Below are 16,896 nucleotides of genomic sequence, written 5' to 3'. Positions count from 1 at the left end.
TATTGTTTTCGCATAGAATAATAAATCAAGGTCAAAGGTCAGTAAACTGATGTAGCATTCAGGAATCAGGTACCCGTTTCATAAAAAAAAATTCACGCACAACCTATGCTACACAAACGAAACAACCGACTTAAAACCAACTGATGGTCTGTCATCTGGATTTGTCTGATCTTGAGTCAGTGTTGCCGGTAGCACTGTTACGAAAACCCTCGGACAGCGTAACCTGAATGTGTATAGCAACTTGACGGAACTTGTTATTGCCGGTGAACCGGCCCTTGTCCAAGGGGAATTAATAAATGGCTCCCTTGCTTTGCTTGCTTGGATATTGTCATAAATGCTTATAACGAAACCGTAGCCGCATCTAAAACTAAGCTTCCTCAGTCATGTCCATTGCTTCGTTGTAATGGGATTTTGGTTACGGATTTCCCCAGGAAACTGCAACACAGAAACAGAAACATGTATATGTAATACCTTTAATTTAGGACTTAAAGCTGTAAATTCAAACTGTGCACTGCAAAACGCCGGTGTTAATTTAACACCAACCTGGTATCTATATCATTCCACACCAGAGAGGAGTTGAAACAACACCAGTAAAGAATACATTAAATTGGATCGAATTGAAGAATCAAACCGATATTGCTTTAACACTATAAGTTGATTAAATGCCAAATTTTCGTTAGCCTAACGCCAAACCGTTGTTGTTTTAACACCTCTCTGGTGTGGACCGATATAGATATGCTATTGCAATATGACCGTATTATTCTGTGGATTTTTGTCTTTTCATCAGTTATGTTAATGGTAAAACAAAATAACATCGACCAGCAACAAAGAAGTGGTAACAAAAAAGGCCAAAGTTCGCTACATTGAACACCAACTTTACATTTTGAAAAGCAATAACAAAAAGTCAAAATGTATAAAGAAGGGGTCTGGCCCCTGGATCCGCCACAGCCTAAATGGTATCTACGCTCCTCACAGTTTGAGCTATGATAGGGAAATGTTAATCACTGACTACATCTGTCTTTACTACGGATATTTTCTTTTACATATAAAAGAGAATGACCAACATCATGATGTATATTTCCTGTAAACATGGTTCCCGCATGTGCTCTGTTAAAGCAGTGTACAGTGAAACTATTATTCATTATGAGAATCGTGTTTCCGATATCTTATTATCCGATAGCTTCCATTGATTTATCAATCAGCTGATATTATATGCAAGTTTGAATATATTCTTCCCTTCGTCATGTTCATCTGATTAAGTTCTTTTTCTCTCTCTCTTTCTCTCTCATCTCTTTAGATGACGTACGAGATTTTTTTCCTGAGCGGCCTTTGTTACTGAGAGGAAATGGAGGATTGTTTTCCGAGGCTAATCTTCATTACCCGTCAGACGTTGGTCGCTTATGAAGACTGTGGAGATATATAAAAATAATTTTGACACGTGCCATTTTCTGGAGAGCATGCTCGACCTCGCCAGGACTTTGAAATCACCTAAGAGTGCCACCATCATGTCGTCGTTTTACTTTCCCGACGTCGCCAGCGACATGGGAAACGTCTCTATGAACTACACTCACATGGAATCCGGGTCGGCGGAGATCTTCGCGGAGTCTCTTTTTCGGATCTTGACCCTCTCCGCCATTTTCCTCATCTCCGTACCGCTCAACATCATCGTGCTCGTCATCGTGTTCCGTCGACGTCGTCACAAGTCGCGGGTGAACATCCTGGTCATGCACCTGACGCTCGCCGACCTCTTCGTTGCCCTCATCAACATCCCGACGGACGTGGTGTGGTTCTGGACGGTGCGGTGGTTGGCTGGGAATGCGATGTGCAAGATCATCATGTTCATCGAATCCTTCAACATGTATGGGTCATCGTTCATACTCATCGTCATCAGTCTCGATCGCTACGCTGCCATCGTACACCCGCTCAGTATTCATCAAGCAGATAGACGCTGCAAGATTATGGTTCGAGCCGCCTGGGCATGCAGTGCTCTTTGCAGTGTTCCCCAGGTACGTGTCCTACAAATTTGTGGTATGTGGAATTTATCTTCCGAAATTTGAAGATGAATTGACCAAAGTCGATCTGTCAACAGATATAGAATTCTTCTTATTTTTTTTACTTCGTGAAATCACCGGCAGACAACATCCCTACATATACATATCCTTAACGTTATTCTTTTCAAATTAAACAATCGCAATGTTTTCGTCCCCTACCCTGTTTTATGTATTGACATAACTGTTTTTTTCTAGAGAAAATCTCACTTTATGCAATCATTGGAAACCCCTAAATCACAAATATTTGAATAAAGTTTTCAGAACTTTGTTGATTGACACAGATGGTAGCAAATCATTCTTTTTATCCCCCCCCCCTTTAACGAAAACCAAGTTAACATCAGGGTCAACAGGCAGTCATCACAACACAGTCATTATGCTAAGAATCTATTTAAAATCAAGCAATAATGCAAACTTCAATTAACTACACTAAGGACCGATCCAACTGCACTTACGGATGCAAAGCGGATGTAAAACATACACAAATCTTGCCTTTCGCTGGAAAACGCAATGCATCCGTTGCGTACTCATTGCATACGTGTTACGTTCTAACTGAACGACGGAAAGGTGGAGAAAAGGCTAACGTACATGGAACGTCCATACACTGTTAGTAGCGCGGAAATAGAAAGGATAAAAGCGTATGCATCTCGTATATAAAGTATTAAAAAAGGTAACCCATTCGGAGCAGTCATTCACTTCCATAAACTTTCATCCGCTAGGCTTCCGAAGAACATCCATTTAACATACCTGCTAAATAATTCCAACGTCCGTTATTATTTTTCCGTTATTGTTTTGCTAATTTTGTCCATCTCTGGAGCGAATGGCAACAGATGGAGCGGTCCCCGAAATTTTGCTCGTCCGCTGTGTCCTTTATGAATACGTTTTGCGTCCGTTGGCCAGTGGGAACCAGGATTTTATGCTGCAGTCATATCACGCGCACCACAACGCCTACAAACCGACCGATGGGATGTCATACGAAATAACGTACTTACAACTCTGCTCGGTCAGGGCCCTGTCTTACAAGGAGTTGTGATTGATCGGATCGATCGCAACTCTTTGTAAGACGGGGCCCTGACCGAACAAATGATGACGTTTCGCCCAGTATACATTTATACACACACACACACACCCTTACACACACACACACCCACCCACGCACCCATACACGCATACATACATACATACATACATACATACATACATACATACATACATGCATACATGTACATATATATTACCCCAACGTCGAGGTCTCAGTCAGATCGAACAAATAAATTTGAAAATAATGATAATGATAAAATCATATAATTAGAATTTGCGACTAAAAGGTCTTTCCCATATCATAAATGTAGGAGTCAAATTTCTGGGGGGTTTTAATGACAGGGAAAATAAGACGTTTTCCCCATTTATATTAATAATAAGATACAAAAAAAAAATAATTCTCCAATGACTATGCATGAACGCATCTAACTATTGTGTGAAATCAAATTTAAAAATCACGTCTTTCTTATTTCACATCCGATTTTTATAAAATTTACATAAACATTGTTTTTTTTCCATTTCTATCCAGCTAATCGTTTGTGTTTGATTTCGTGAACTTGTCCTTTAGCGACCTGAGTTGCGTTTCAGGAAAGGACTCGTAAGATGTTTTATCCAACAAGCATATTAAGCTACTAAAAATGCTCATCATAGTTTACCAAAATGCGTCCCTTTTTATTTTGTTCCTCCTGAGCGATAACATATTAATCCATCTCAAACGCCTGAAGCTATCAATTATATGAATATGATCAGAGAGTTATGAACTTCAGACAAGACCCGAGGGAGATTTTGGGATCATTTTCAAATTCACATCACGCGCTAAGTGTTGACCAGTTGGACGCGTGGGAGTAACAAATACCAGCATGGTCTGAATGACAATAAATAGTATTGACCATGAGATAAACAACGCAATAACGCGTTGCGAATTGGAAGGTTTTTATTTCGTTTTTTATGCTTCAAATGCGCCATAAGAATATTGCAGCCTGATATAATTTCTTGAACATGTGAAGTACTATATTAGCACTTCATTTTTTAGAGTGTAGGTGTGAATCTGTGACATATCAAAACATTTCAAGAATATTTTTACACACGCAATTAGGGACAGACAGACGCACACACTTACCCCCATCTTTACTCAAACACCCTCTCACACACCCACCCCTCTCACGCACAAAACTACACACGCACTCCCTCATAACAACCCCACACACTCTTACCTCGGGACCCTCACTCGTACTTAAACTTCAACGCGACAGATCAATATAACAAGGCAGCGGTTTTCACAATACGCCCCCTTCCACGATTTTACACACATACGTGCACATGCCTTTTCGCCTTTCACCTTTTAATAAAAACAGTAAGTAAAAAAAATACAAGACAATCAAATGAATGAATGAATACTAGACTGAATGATGTATTTATTTTTGTTTTCATCTTAAGTAGAATATAGCTCTCAAACAGGGGGAAATACTTAAGGACGAGGTCGATCTTTGCGTGCCTCTTCCAAAGTCATCTTCAGTTCATATCATTTCTTGTTAATGCATTCATCTCTACGAGCACGACGACAAGCGTGCCAAAATCTTCTGATACTGTTGCTTTACTATGAATATATTCAGGGCGAAAGAAGAAAGAATATGCGATTCACCATATTCTGGTAAGGAGAACAAATCCTACCACCTCTCTAATAACACATCCTCGCATACTTACATCCAAGCCTTGATTCCAAAGCTGCAGTCACCATGGTCACACCGACGAAACCGACTCCAAACCGACCGATGATATGCCATTGGTAGTAACGTTATAACTTTCATCGGTCTGGAGTCAGTTTGGCCTGTCGGACTGAGGCATGGTGAGTGTTCTAAGGAAGTAATAATCACGATAATGATGCATCTGGATATTTCATGTCAGACAAGTTCGTAAAGTTCCTTTCTGCTCATCCAAAGCGCCCTAGTTTAGGTACGTCTTCGGGGATATTCAGATACAGTTTCTCTTCTTCTTTAACCTATATTGCTGTCCTCAAGAGAAATAGAGAGTGGGATGGAGAGACAGAGAGAGATAATACAACGCGTGCTGCCTGTAGACCTAGTAGTGCTATGAAGCAATTGGGTGATTTTTTTTTGTAAGCCTCCGGATTCGCTGTGGACTTGATCCGTGGTATCTTGCTCTCATTTTCTCGCCCCGTCTTCACAGTAGGGGCGTGTTTTAATAGCGCGGGGGATGTCCTCGGGTGCCATTTTGATTCGATTTTTAATTTTTCGTGTAGAATTTGAAATAAAAAAATACTGGCATTATAAACTTGAAATCAAGTTGAGATAAGGTGATTATTTGTTTAGGAGACACAACAGAAATCTCTTTAAACATGATAAAGTAAAATCTATGAAAACAGAAAATGTGTTCGCTCCAAAATAAATGTGATATTTCTATATTTTCAAAGCATACCAGCGAGACTTTTTTTTTTTGGGGGGGGGGGTGATCCTTATGGTGCATAAAATACGCAGCATTCCCAGATATAAAAAATTAAATATTTTTGGGGGTGGTTCCTAGGGCTTGGCGCCACAGGAGGTGTGGGGGATGCTCAAGGCCGAACATGCACTTTGAGTTTTGGACTTATTCATTGTTACAGCGAAAAATAAAGAAAATGGGAAGAAATTTGAAGAAAATGAGGGCATATTGAAGAAAGGCTCAAAGTATCAAACAGATAGGTACATGTAATTTCATCATCCCCATGTTATTCACTTGAGTATAAATGGCGTCACAATTAATCCGCCTCTCCTTCTTTCAAAATGCACTACAATCTTGCCCTTGGTTAAGTGGAAAGAGATGCCAGAAACGTGACCAGAATTGATGTGATTTCATGGAAAATTGCCCATGAACATGAAAGAAATGTAATCATGCATCAATATCAACCGATTTTTATTTTCCATGTTTGGAACATTGTCAATTCCGTGTTTTAGTACAGAAATATAGGGTAACGTGTCTTGCATCTCCGACTCCATTGGCATCCAGACATAGCAAGAAAAACATATTGCATCAATGCGACTTTTAATTGCGGAATCTTCCCTCGAGAATGGAAATATACGTGTTCATTTTCTTGTCATGTTCGGTTACTCTTCCAAGTCACGAATGTATTTCACGGGTTCATGTGTTAATGCCATTGATCATGGATTTATCATGCACCTTCGGAGTAACATCGCTAGCTTAGCTGTGAGAAAAAAAAAACAATTTCACGCGAAAAAAAACCCAGTGTGGTTTGGCGATACTCGCGTTACCTTGTTCATTTCCCTCTCCAATGTTCTGATTTAGGTCACGAATGTCAGTCACGAATGTCAGTCACGAAAGTAACACGTCTTAGATTTCCTCGCTCTAATCGATAATAACACGGCTAAGGAGGACACGTTTGACATATTTGATTTGATGATAACCTACTTAGGAATTCGTGGGATCGGGAGCCCACCCCCTTAAACATTAGCCAAACAAAAGAATAAACAAAAACCCCAAACCATTAAAGTAAATAATAAAAGAAAAAAAAGGAACCCTCCTCCCCCACCAAAAAAAAGCCAAAGATTTTTACATTATGCATTTATACCGTGAGCACTTGATGTATGGGGAAACAAAATATTTTGTTCAAAATTGGGACTATAGGCATTTTAAACCATTGAAGTATGTGGGAGTCTGATATCTTTAGAAAGTCACCGAATTAGCATTGGTGGCACACAATACCGATTAAGTGAAATAAATGGCGTGTCACTGCATATCAACTCGCCATCAATAATGTTTCAACTCAACATGGAATCATACCAACATGCTGCGCTTTTTTAACACAACAACATTGTTCACTTACGCCCTGTGACGAGACATTAATCATCAAATGATTGAAATGGTGGCATCAATTATTTGGTCTATAATATGAGGGCTTGTTCCCCGGAAAAGTACACCCCCCCTTGGTGGAAAGAACACAGTGCGATCACATAGTGGACTTTGTGAAAATATAACTCACAATGTTAACATGGCCAGATTTAACAGTGTAAAAGGGATATACCACACTGTGGCTATCATTATGGCTTGGATATTCACAGTGTGTTGGCATAGTAGACTATGTTCATGTGTGATTCACACTGTTAAAATGCTCAAGTTTAACAGTGTGGAGGTGACTTCACATTGTGTTCCACAATATGAACACACTGTGTCTTCTTTCCAGTAGGTTTATATCATACTAGTCAGGTCAGACTGTCAGGTCATGATTTGTTAATCACTGCCTCTATTTCATGAAATACTATATGGGCAATTGAGTGCATGGCGTAATGGTCATCATCTCTGTTTTGCACCACAAGGTACTGACCTCGGAACACAATGAATCTAATAATGTGTACATGCGGGTCGTAATTATGCTTTTACATTTTTATCAAAACAACCGGAAATGTATTTCAAGTTTTGTTTAGTTTGTGAAATTTCAAAAGCCTTCGGAAATACCTAAATGAGATGCATTCCAAACTGTGCATATAACTCATTGGTGTACAGTAGTGACATCAGAGGCGGATCCATTCAGGGGCTCAAACAGTTTGACAAAAAAAAAAGTCTTCACTTTCTAAAGGAGCGGGCATACTTCTTTTTTAACGGCATTTTTACATCGAGCGAGCGAAACGAGCAAGCACCAATTTTGACTTTATAAAATGAAAATATGATTTTGGTGATCGAGGTGGTTTGACTGGGAAAATACTCATTTTCTGCTTTACATATACACAACAAAAAAAGTAAGTCCCCCCTAAATGAAATTGCTGTAACTTTTGAACGGAATTATTTTGAGATATGATATTTCGTAGGTGGCTTTCTACACTCATTAGGCAACTCCTGGGGAAATATGAGATTGATCGGTTGAGTCATGCATGAGTAATCAAAGATTGAATTAAAAATGACCATTTTTGAAAGTCACAAGTGTCGTGTTTCAGATTGTGCAAGTACAATGTTGGACAAAAGTGTATTTTTAGGTGAATTTTATGGTGTTATACTGGTTTACTATCCATCATTTAGCCACTCCACACACAATTTTGATATCGTATATAATTATTGTCATGGTTGAGTGAGCACATTGTATTGCAGGGGCCGTGGAAGCGGGGGAGGGGTTTAAGCCCCCCCCCCACTTTTTTCAAAAAGCACGTACAAAAATGTAAAAATGACCATATGATTGTGATTTTTTTACATGGTCAGCCCCCACCCTCCCACTCTGGCTCAGCTCCCCCCCCCCCACTTTGAAAACTGTTCCGCGGCCCCTGTAGTGTGACGTATCATCATAGGGGGTTATGGTAGTATTCTTTACAACTTGCTAGATCATGTCAAAATTTGAAAATGTTGGTGGCTCCCCCGATTATAGGCCCCTCCCCCATTTTAAAATTCTGGGTCCGCCACTAATTTGCCCATAAATTAAACTGATCGTGAGAAATTGTTACGAAAAGAATACATTTATGCCGTATAAAGAGTATTCATTCCTAAGTTTTCGAATGTGCTCGCTCAACCATGAAAATGTTTTAAGTTCGGAAAGTGTATGGTGATAGAAATGATGGATGATAAAACAAAAACATTTGAAACCGAATTTGACCTCAATATTCACTTTATTATCCTTTAAAATGAGTCTGTGACATTGAAAATACCAATTTTCCTACTTTGATGCGTGCTCACTCATCCATGAATAAACATATCGATTTCATTTTTGCACAGAATTCTGCCCTTAGGTTGATAAACATTACTGCCAAATGACATTGCTAAAGACAGCCTTGAAAAAAAAGTTCCACCATATTGAATGAGGGGTTACTTATTCTTAAACATATGCACCCATAATGTACACAAGTCTATGAGAGAAGAAGTCAAAATTTTCACAAATATGAAATGAGGGTTTGTTTCATGGACGGTTTTCGCTACTTCTGCCAACAGTTATTTCATGAAACTTCGCACATGGCTTCAGAGTAACACTATCCAAAAGGCGCGCACACCAAAATAACCATTCAACACGGCACAGAGTGGGGCCAAGGCTTTGAACTTTCTTCTCATTTGCATAATTTTCGAATATTATGTGCTCACTGATGCATTAAACATCGGGATTTTCATAAAAATCAAATCAAATGAACTATGCAAGGAGGTTTTCAACAGATATCCATAGTTACGAATTGCATTTTTTCCAATAACGTAAAAAAGAGAGCATCACATTCCACATGTTCATTCAAGCGTGAATGTTTAATTAAACGCCTTTGAATCATTGAAGCATGTTAAATGGTCGTGAATATAACGAAAAAGTTGAGAAAAGATCATTTTCAGTTACCAAAATGAAACAATACTTGCCTATGATATTTGAAAATCGTATTTTTTGTTTTTATTGAATGTTCATTGAACCGTGAAACGATGAATATTGTTGAAGATACTCTTCCCAAAAATAACTGTCATCATAATCTTTCATTCTTACTGATATAAATGTGTAAAAAATCCAATTATTGCAAATTTGGACTTGTGTTTATTCAACCGTGAAATTTAGCCGAAAAAGTTGTATCGTACTTTAGAAAGTACCTTTTACAAGCCTTCTGACTATTTTTCATGATAAGAATGTGGAATTAGTTCCAGTAAAATGGAATCAAAGTCATGATTTTTGGCTTGTGACTTTTGAAAAGTGACATTTTTGCCTTCTGACGGTGCTCACTGAAGCATGACGCAAAATAAGTCCACAACATTTAGTCAGAGGGTAGCTTATAAAATTACCTACACGCTCATGTAAAAATATACTAAAAACTCGCATTGGTTGGGAAATTATTGATGTTTGTTTAAGGGGGGACTTACTTTTTTTGTTGTGTATATATCAATGTCCTTCTAATAGTATTTTTGATCTATTTATATGTTTATCAAGTGGATGTCGAAACCATATGCCGACCTGGACTTAAGAATGACGTGGAAAATGGATATCATCTTCAGTAATTAAAAAAAAAATTGTCTTTTATCTCTTTTCACCTCCTTTAGTTCATGGTTCATGAAGTTCTGTCACCGTATGAGGCTCCGGACTTCACCCAGTGTGTCGACTACCGATTCGCATTTGAACATCAGACTCTTTGGTGGCTTTACCATATTTTTGTGACACTTGCCATGTACGTCGTGCCTCTCATTACTATATTTACCTGCTACACAGCCATCATATACAAGATTTGCCGGAAAACGAAGCAAGGTATTGTAACGATTTACATGTTATATCGCTATATTAATTGTTTTGCACACGGTTAAGGATGACCTAATGCAGAATGGTTGCGACCCCTAGTGTCGCAACCACTCCAATGATTATTCAATCCATCTTGATTGAAAATCAGTTTTCATCCGGGGTTGGGGCTAAAGAGGAGGGGTATTTTTCTCAAGTAGTGTAAAAATGAAGATAAATAGAAGATAAAGGAAAATGAAGAGAAGAAGAAAAAGAAGGGAACGACAAAAGATATTATAGTTTAAGAGAGAGAGAGTCTGTATAGTGTAACTCTATAATCATGATAATACCATTCAAATTCAATAGAGAGAAAAAAGACATCACCTTACTAGTCATCATCATTCATTATTATCAACCTCATCAAATCCATCATCCCCTCATCACAAAATCCATCATTATCATTACACTCGTCATCATAATCACCATCATCTCCATTATCATCGTCATTACGGTCATAATTATCATCATTCATCAACATCATCATTATCAACATCATCAACATCATCGACATCATCATCACCATCATCACCATCATCATTATCATCATTAATGCAATCATAGTCTCAACGCATCGTAAAGTTCATAAAGTCACCATACGTTTCATTTCTTTATAAATTCATCTTTTTTTATCTTTCCTATTTCCCTCTTGATCAATTTCAGCTCGTCAATCCGTCAATAACAATGAAAGTAGCGTCCTCAGGCGGTCATGTTCGAGCAGTCTTCCTCGAGCAAGGATGAAAGCCCTCCGTCTCACGGCTACCATTGTGACGGCATTCGTTATGTGCTGGGGTCCATATTACGTCCTAAGCACATGGTAAGTGGCGTCACGACGATTTTAAAAATGGTGCAAACACCCCCCCCCCCCCTCCACGGCTCTTTCACAGTAGAGATCTATGACAAGAAGACTAGACATAGTTCAATTGTAGAGGGACCAAACAAAGTCATACAGATACTCTGCGGATCACCTTGCGCTGATCGTAGGATGCCCTTGCCACGACCTTGGGCTGATAGAACGATGTCCATATATTGCATGTTGCCCTGCACTGGTGGTACGATGACGATCCGATTACTGTACGATGCCCTCACGATGCATTAAAGGGGGTACGATCGGTTTAGAAAATGTATAACTTCACGCTAAACATGATAAGATCCCTACGATGAATCTAAATCTGTTCGAATCCCTACAATAATGACACGCGCCTACCTAAGGGTATAGGCGGATACGGTCACCCTACGGGAACCATATGATGATTATACATGTAGAACAAGTTTAAAAGGCATTAAGATAAGAAAGAAAGTCATCACGTATCCTGTGCATTCAATGCCTCATTCTGAAGTATGTGCTAATACAAATTCTGTAAAGCGCTAAGATTTGTGAAACATGATACAACAGCGGGCAAACACTACCTTCATCATTAATGAAAAACAAAAATGATTGCATAGTAAAATGTTGCATGATGATTTTAGCTGTTATGATGACATGTAAATTAATTCCATTATCACATTTTTTTGTTTTACTTGTTCCATCAGGTATCATTTCGACACGAGATGGCAAACAGGGGCTGGCCTTCCAAACCCCGACTGGATGATCCACATCATGATGGCGCTAGGCTACTCCAATATCTGCCTTGATCCAATCATCTACGGTATATTTGTGACGCGGTTCAGTCTCTGCCACCGCCGTGGTAAGTCCGCGGTCATGCACCCGCTCACCACCTACCGCCGATCCACCCTGAACTCCAAGGTCATCACAAACGACGGTCATACGTCCTCCGTGAGATTCAACCACACGTTGGTTTCGAGCAAGAACAGTTGCAGCGGTACACACGCGGCGATCGACACGGTCACGCCGCTCGTAGACGGGGACGCCAGAAGGAATATATTCGTGAATAGGCGCGAGACATCGACAACGACGTAACGGCGTCGCTACAGATACGTCTACTAGACGCTTGACTTCTCAAATCGGACGTTCGAATTCCTCTCGTTGAAGAACCTAATTATCTCTATCGTTATATATTTTGTTCTGGTAGAGTGTTTTCTGTAACTGTTTTCTTTAAAAAAAAAAATCGTCAAATATCACTCTTATCAGTTACGGAGAAACTATGTAATCAAAATCTTCTAAAATACTATGATCCTAGGGGAAAATTCTATTTTTGATCGACACTCTCAGCAGGGCTAAAATAAAAAAAACATCGTGACAATATTTTTTAAAACAAAACATAATATCCGACTGAATCATCTTCTTTTTTTCTGTGGATTGTACATGAATCACACACACAAAAAAATAGTTGCCTGTCTTTACTTGCTTACACGGAATTTAAGATGGCGCTATACAATCTTTGAAAGCAGGGGGTGATAATCAAGCCAGGGAATCCGGTTTGTTTGCTTCATTTATAATTCAAACTGATAAAAATCGATTTTTTTTTCTTTATTTGGCGTCATCACAGTTATTTTGGGCTCGAGCCGTCCTTGGCATGTTAATTCATCGTCAAAGTTTATTTTTTTACGTTTTATTTTATTTGTGATATGTTTTATATGTGTACTCTACATGACTTTTGTATATTGATATTTCTCCTTGTTTTTCAAATAATCGGGCTAAACTACTATCATTTTATAGCTCTTTGTAGGATGTGAAAAAAAAACATTGCTTGTATAATACTCATATGTTATAATCAGTGTTTCCCTGTCTTATATTACTCTGCAAAAACTCCGGTGTTGATTTAACACCAGCGCGGAATCTATGTACATGTATGTCCACACCAGAGAAGTATTAAAACACCAGTTTGGAATCAAATCGATGCTGTTTTAATACTAATTGGTGTTGTACAAACACCTACCTGGTGTCAGACCAAAACGAAACTGATGTTGTTTAACACTTTTCTTGTGTGGACATATATAGATTCCGGGCTGGTGTTAAATCAACACCAGAGTTTTTGCAGTGTGTGTTTCCAATTTCCTAGAATTATGAGATATGCCTAATAGGCGCTAGGATGCCGAACACAAATCTCAACCTCAATTTCAATCTCGATTTTTTTTTTTATAATAGTGTTGTACATAAATCTGCAAGGTTGATTCCGATTTTAAGTGTGATCGCATGTTTGATAATTTTGTTTGTACACATCCGGTCAAACGCTGCACGCACATCATTGTATACCGCTACGCAAATGCTTGCATTTCCTGGGCTCCGCGACACGAAGGTTTGCAATCAATCGCTAATACCAGTGGCCAATCAAGATCGTCGTTGCATGCGTGCTCTGTTTAAAATACTGACCAGGAACCAATCGGTGCGGTTCTTTCATAATTTGCAATTCATCGCAAACCATTTTGTTACGGAGCCCCGGCCAAGGTAAAGCCATAGAGTGGTGATTTAAATTGACACAGACATCTATAGTCGAATGGTCAATGGTCACTTCTTTTGATTGCCGAAATTTTGATAACTTCGTACATGTCTTATGAGCTGCATAAGGCCATAAACGTTGCCATGGTTACTATGCAATATCACCTTGTCCACGCCTGGGAATTCACGGCGCGTTGGCGTGAATCCATGACGTCATAGTGGGGAGGGGGTCATAGATTATTCCCCCGGACAAGAGGTTCACCTCTCAGATTTACACCACTGTTACATAGTCATACATGTATATTCAATGATATTCGTGGTATTACACAGCTTTTTTTAAGCCAAGATTTTATATGAAATCTTATGATTTCAGCATGCAGTATTTCTCTTTTTTTCTAAATTTTGACAATTATTTACTTTCATGTCTGTGAAACATACAAGACATGTTATGAAACTGTCCTGTTATTATTGTTTTTTTTTAATAAAAAGATGAATGTTATCTGCGGTAAGAAAAAAACAAATAAAACATGATTTAAAACAAAATTGATTTCTTCGATTTTTAGTTATACATCATTTCTTTTTCTTATATTTTGTTAATGCATTTGTGTGTTATTGTGTTATTTGTGTACATCCAAAATCTCTTATATAAGAATGAATGCATTTTCACACGCATTTCTCTCTCTCCTCGGTAGTGCGTATTGGTCTATTTACACTAAAACATACGATGTTTCACAAATATTTATCTCTAAAACGGGTGAAATTCAATCAACAACGAGTGAAAGTCATTTTTTATCAAGTGAAATCTACTAAATCCCTCCAAAGAGTGAATTATTCACTCATTTTTTAAAGAGATTACACCACTATAAGAGATGACTATTTATTTCACAACTAGACTGAGGGCCAACCTACGACGTCACCGTCCAAAGACCTTCTCATACCTGTTAAAGACTCAGAAATGCTCAAAATTCACTTTATGCATCACAACTTTTTGCTTAATTTTTTTCTAGAGCATGTACAGGACAGCTCCTTAGATACATGACCGATACGGACAAAATCGATGCTAGCTCAACTTGAACAACCCGGACAGATTTATATATATTTTTTTTTCTGATGCGCCTGTTTTGATGATTAATTTCGATTGATCTAATGCCGGTTCGTCCAATCATCAACTCATCTACCATCATTTTGCCTACCATCAGTTCGTAACTATCCACAATGTCTTATTGCCATTTCGTCCACTCCCCGTAATGACAAGTTGGTCGAACTTAGTCCATATACCATTTGATCTAATTGGACTAAGCGTTCATTGGGCGAAAGGGGTAAAAAGAAATGCATATTAAACCAACTAGTTGACGAAATTGTCATGGACTGGTGATTGTATGAAGTAAGGATTAGACCAGGTGGCCATTTGATCATATGAGAAAACATAGTAAATCATTTGCGATGGATATAGATCTATATGTATTTATATTTTTTGTCTATTTGAAAACAAAATCACTTCTTGATAAATATTATCTTCATGGAACGCCTGATTATTATCAACTCTTTTCTTGTTACAGCAAACGAGACTATCAGTCCTGACCATGGCCGAGGACACTGAATTTGATTTACATATTGTTTACCATTACATTAGATTGACTATGCTATAACTAACTTTGACCATAGTGACTGATTCTGTTTTCTACGTCATTGATAACCTCCATGTTATTATTTTTTACTTTTTTTAAATAAATGATTGATAATGTTTTTGAATTGTTTGGATGCAAACAGTGCGACATTTTCTTCGCACTGCACTTTGTACATGCCAAACTGAATGTTAGGAATTGTGACATTTTAAATAGCGCCACCTCTTGACGAAATATAGTATTATTATCCTGCAGCGTCAATCGCGAGAGCTCAAACGAAAGCTGCGTGTTTACATCATATTTCATTGTTTAGATTCCCAAGCACTTATATTATCTTTTTATAGTAGGCAGTCAAAGTATTTACAATCTGCTGACATTGGCGGCGGAAGGCAAAAATTTTTAGGAGGGGACAACCCAAGAAAAAAATTTGACAAGCAAAAAAAAAAAAAAAAAAGGTTCTCAACCTAAAAATTATAGGGGGGACGCGTAGGAAAATAAATTGACAAGCGAAAAAAAAAAAAGGTCATCAACTACAAATTTAGGGGGGGACCGTCCCCCCCCCTCCTCAAATTTAGGGGGGACACGTCCCCCCCCCCCCCGTCCCCGCCGCTTCCGCCGCCTATGTCTGCTGAGTCTTTTATTTATTTAATATTAACCTCATTCTTAGAGGTACCTGAGGATGATCCAGGATTCCCTAATGGGGGCCTAAAAGCTAAAAGGAAGTTCTGACATTTTTTTAAACATGCTGTTGTTTCTTTCCGATAATTTTATCGTAATAAAATGTGCCTGCTCTATTGTTGTCTGATAAGGGGGAATTATCATTTATTTTCGTCACCGTTTCAACCCTGCTTACGACATGTCCGAAGAGGACAAGAGGATAATGATAATATAATATTGATAATAATAACAATAATAATAGTAATAATAATAATAACAATAATGATGATAATGATAATAATGATAATAATATTAATATTAGTAATGATGATATAACAATGCTAATAGATTCCTATTATATTTGAACTAGATTGTATAACACTTATATAATAAGTCAACGTCCTCATTTAATTCCGAAAGAAAACAATTTGCTATCATAGTGTCAAAACTTTAAACCACTCTCGGACCTCTAAACGCAATCCAAAAGCTGAGCTGTATAAACGCATTTAAGTGAAGATTTATGCGTATATTCATGAATTCAGTGATGGATGATTCATTGTACTTCGTAAAACACAATACTAAAACAAAGATTATTTTGACATAATATGTGTTTAAAATGCCACTGTCTTTCAAGTAGTCTCGTATAACGATGTACAGCATTTGTAATATTGAAATTATATATATATATATATAGTCGTTTGTAAATTATAGATCATTTGTGAAATATACTCATTCTGTATACATGCCTGTAAAGTATGTGTATTTTAATTTATATCATTTTGCTTGTTGATAACGCATATTCTTGAAATGCCCACTACTATATATTTAGGTTACCTTGTTGCCCAATTTTCAGTCAACATGGTAGTAATCACAGAAAAAATGTTGTCTTGAAAGGAGAACTATGTTTAATATGATTATTAGATTTTCCACGAATAAAATGAATTTGAAGGTTTGGATGGACATTTG

At 38.0% G+C, this 16,896-nt stretch overlaps 1 protein-coding gene across 1 annotated transcript; it reads left to right on the top strand.

The window, feature by feature from the left end:
• Nucleotides 1-1,457: 1,457 nt before the first annotated feature.
• On the top strand, nt 1,458-13,070 carry LOC121414879 (gonadotropin-releasing hormone II receptor-like). Its single transcript, XM_041607929.1, has 4 exons — nt 1,458-2,006; nt 10,083-10,284; nt 10,972-11,125; nt 11,842-13,070. The coding sequence occupies exons 1-4, from the start codon at nt 1,458-1,460 to the stop codon at nt 12,227-12,229; spliced, it is 1,293 nt and encodes a 430-aa protein (XP_041463863.1). The 3' UTR covers nt 12,230-13,070.
• Nucleotides 13,071-16,896: the final 3,826 nt, after the last annotated feature.

Source organism: Lytechinus variegatus, chromosome 5, assembly GCF_018143015.1.
Source record: "Lytechinus variegatus isolate NC3 chromosome 5, Lvar_3.0, whole genome shotgun sequence".
NCBI classification, from domain to species: domain Eukaryota; kingdom Metazoa; phylum Echinodermata; class Echinoidea; order Temnopleuroida; family Toxopneustidae; genus Lytechinus; species Lytechinus variegatus.
The sequence above is the reverse complement of the archived record's forward strand: the minus strand, read 5'-3'. Positions and strand labels throughout refer to the sequence as shown.

Coding starts and splice junctions, on each gene's coding strand:
- LOC121414879 (XM_041607929.1), top strand. CDS start 1,458: ATGCTCGACCTCGCCAGGACTTTGAAATCACCTAAGAGTGCCACCATC. Junction 2,007..10,082: donor CTCTTTGCAGTGTTCCCCAG/GTACGTGTCCTA, acceptor CACCTCCTTTAG/TTCATGGTTCATGAAGTTCT. Junction 10,285..10,971: donor TTGCCGGAAAACGAAGCAAG/GTATTGTAACGA, acceptor GATCAATTTCAG/CTCGTCAATCCGTCAATAAC.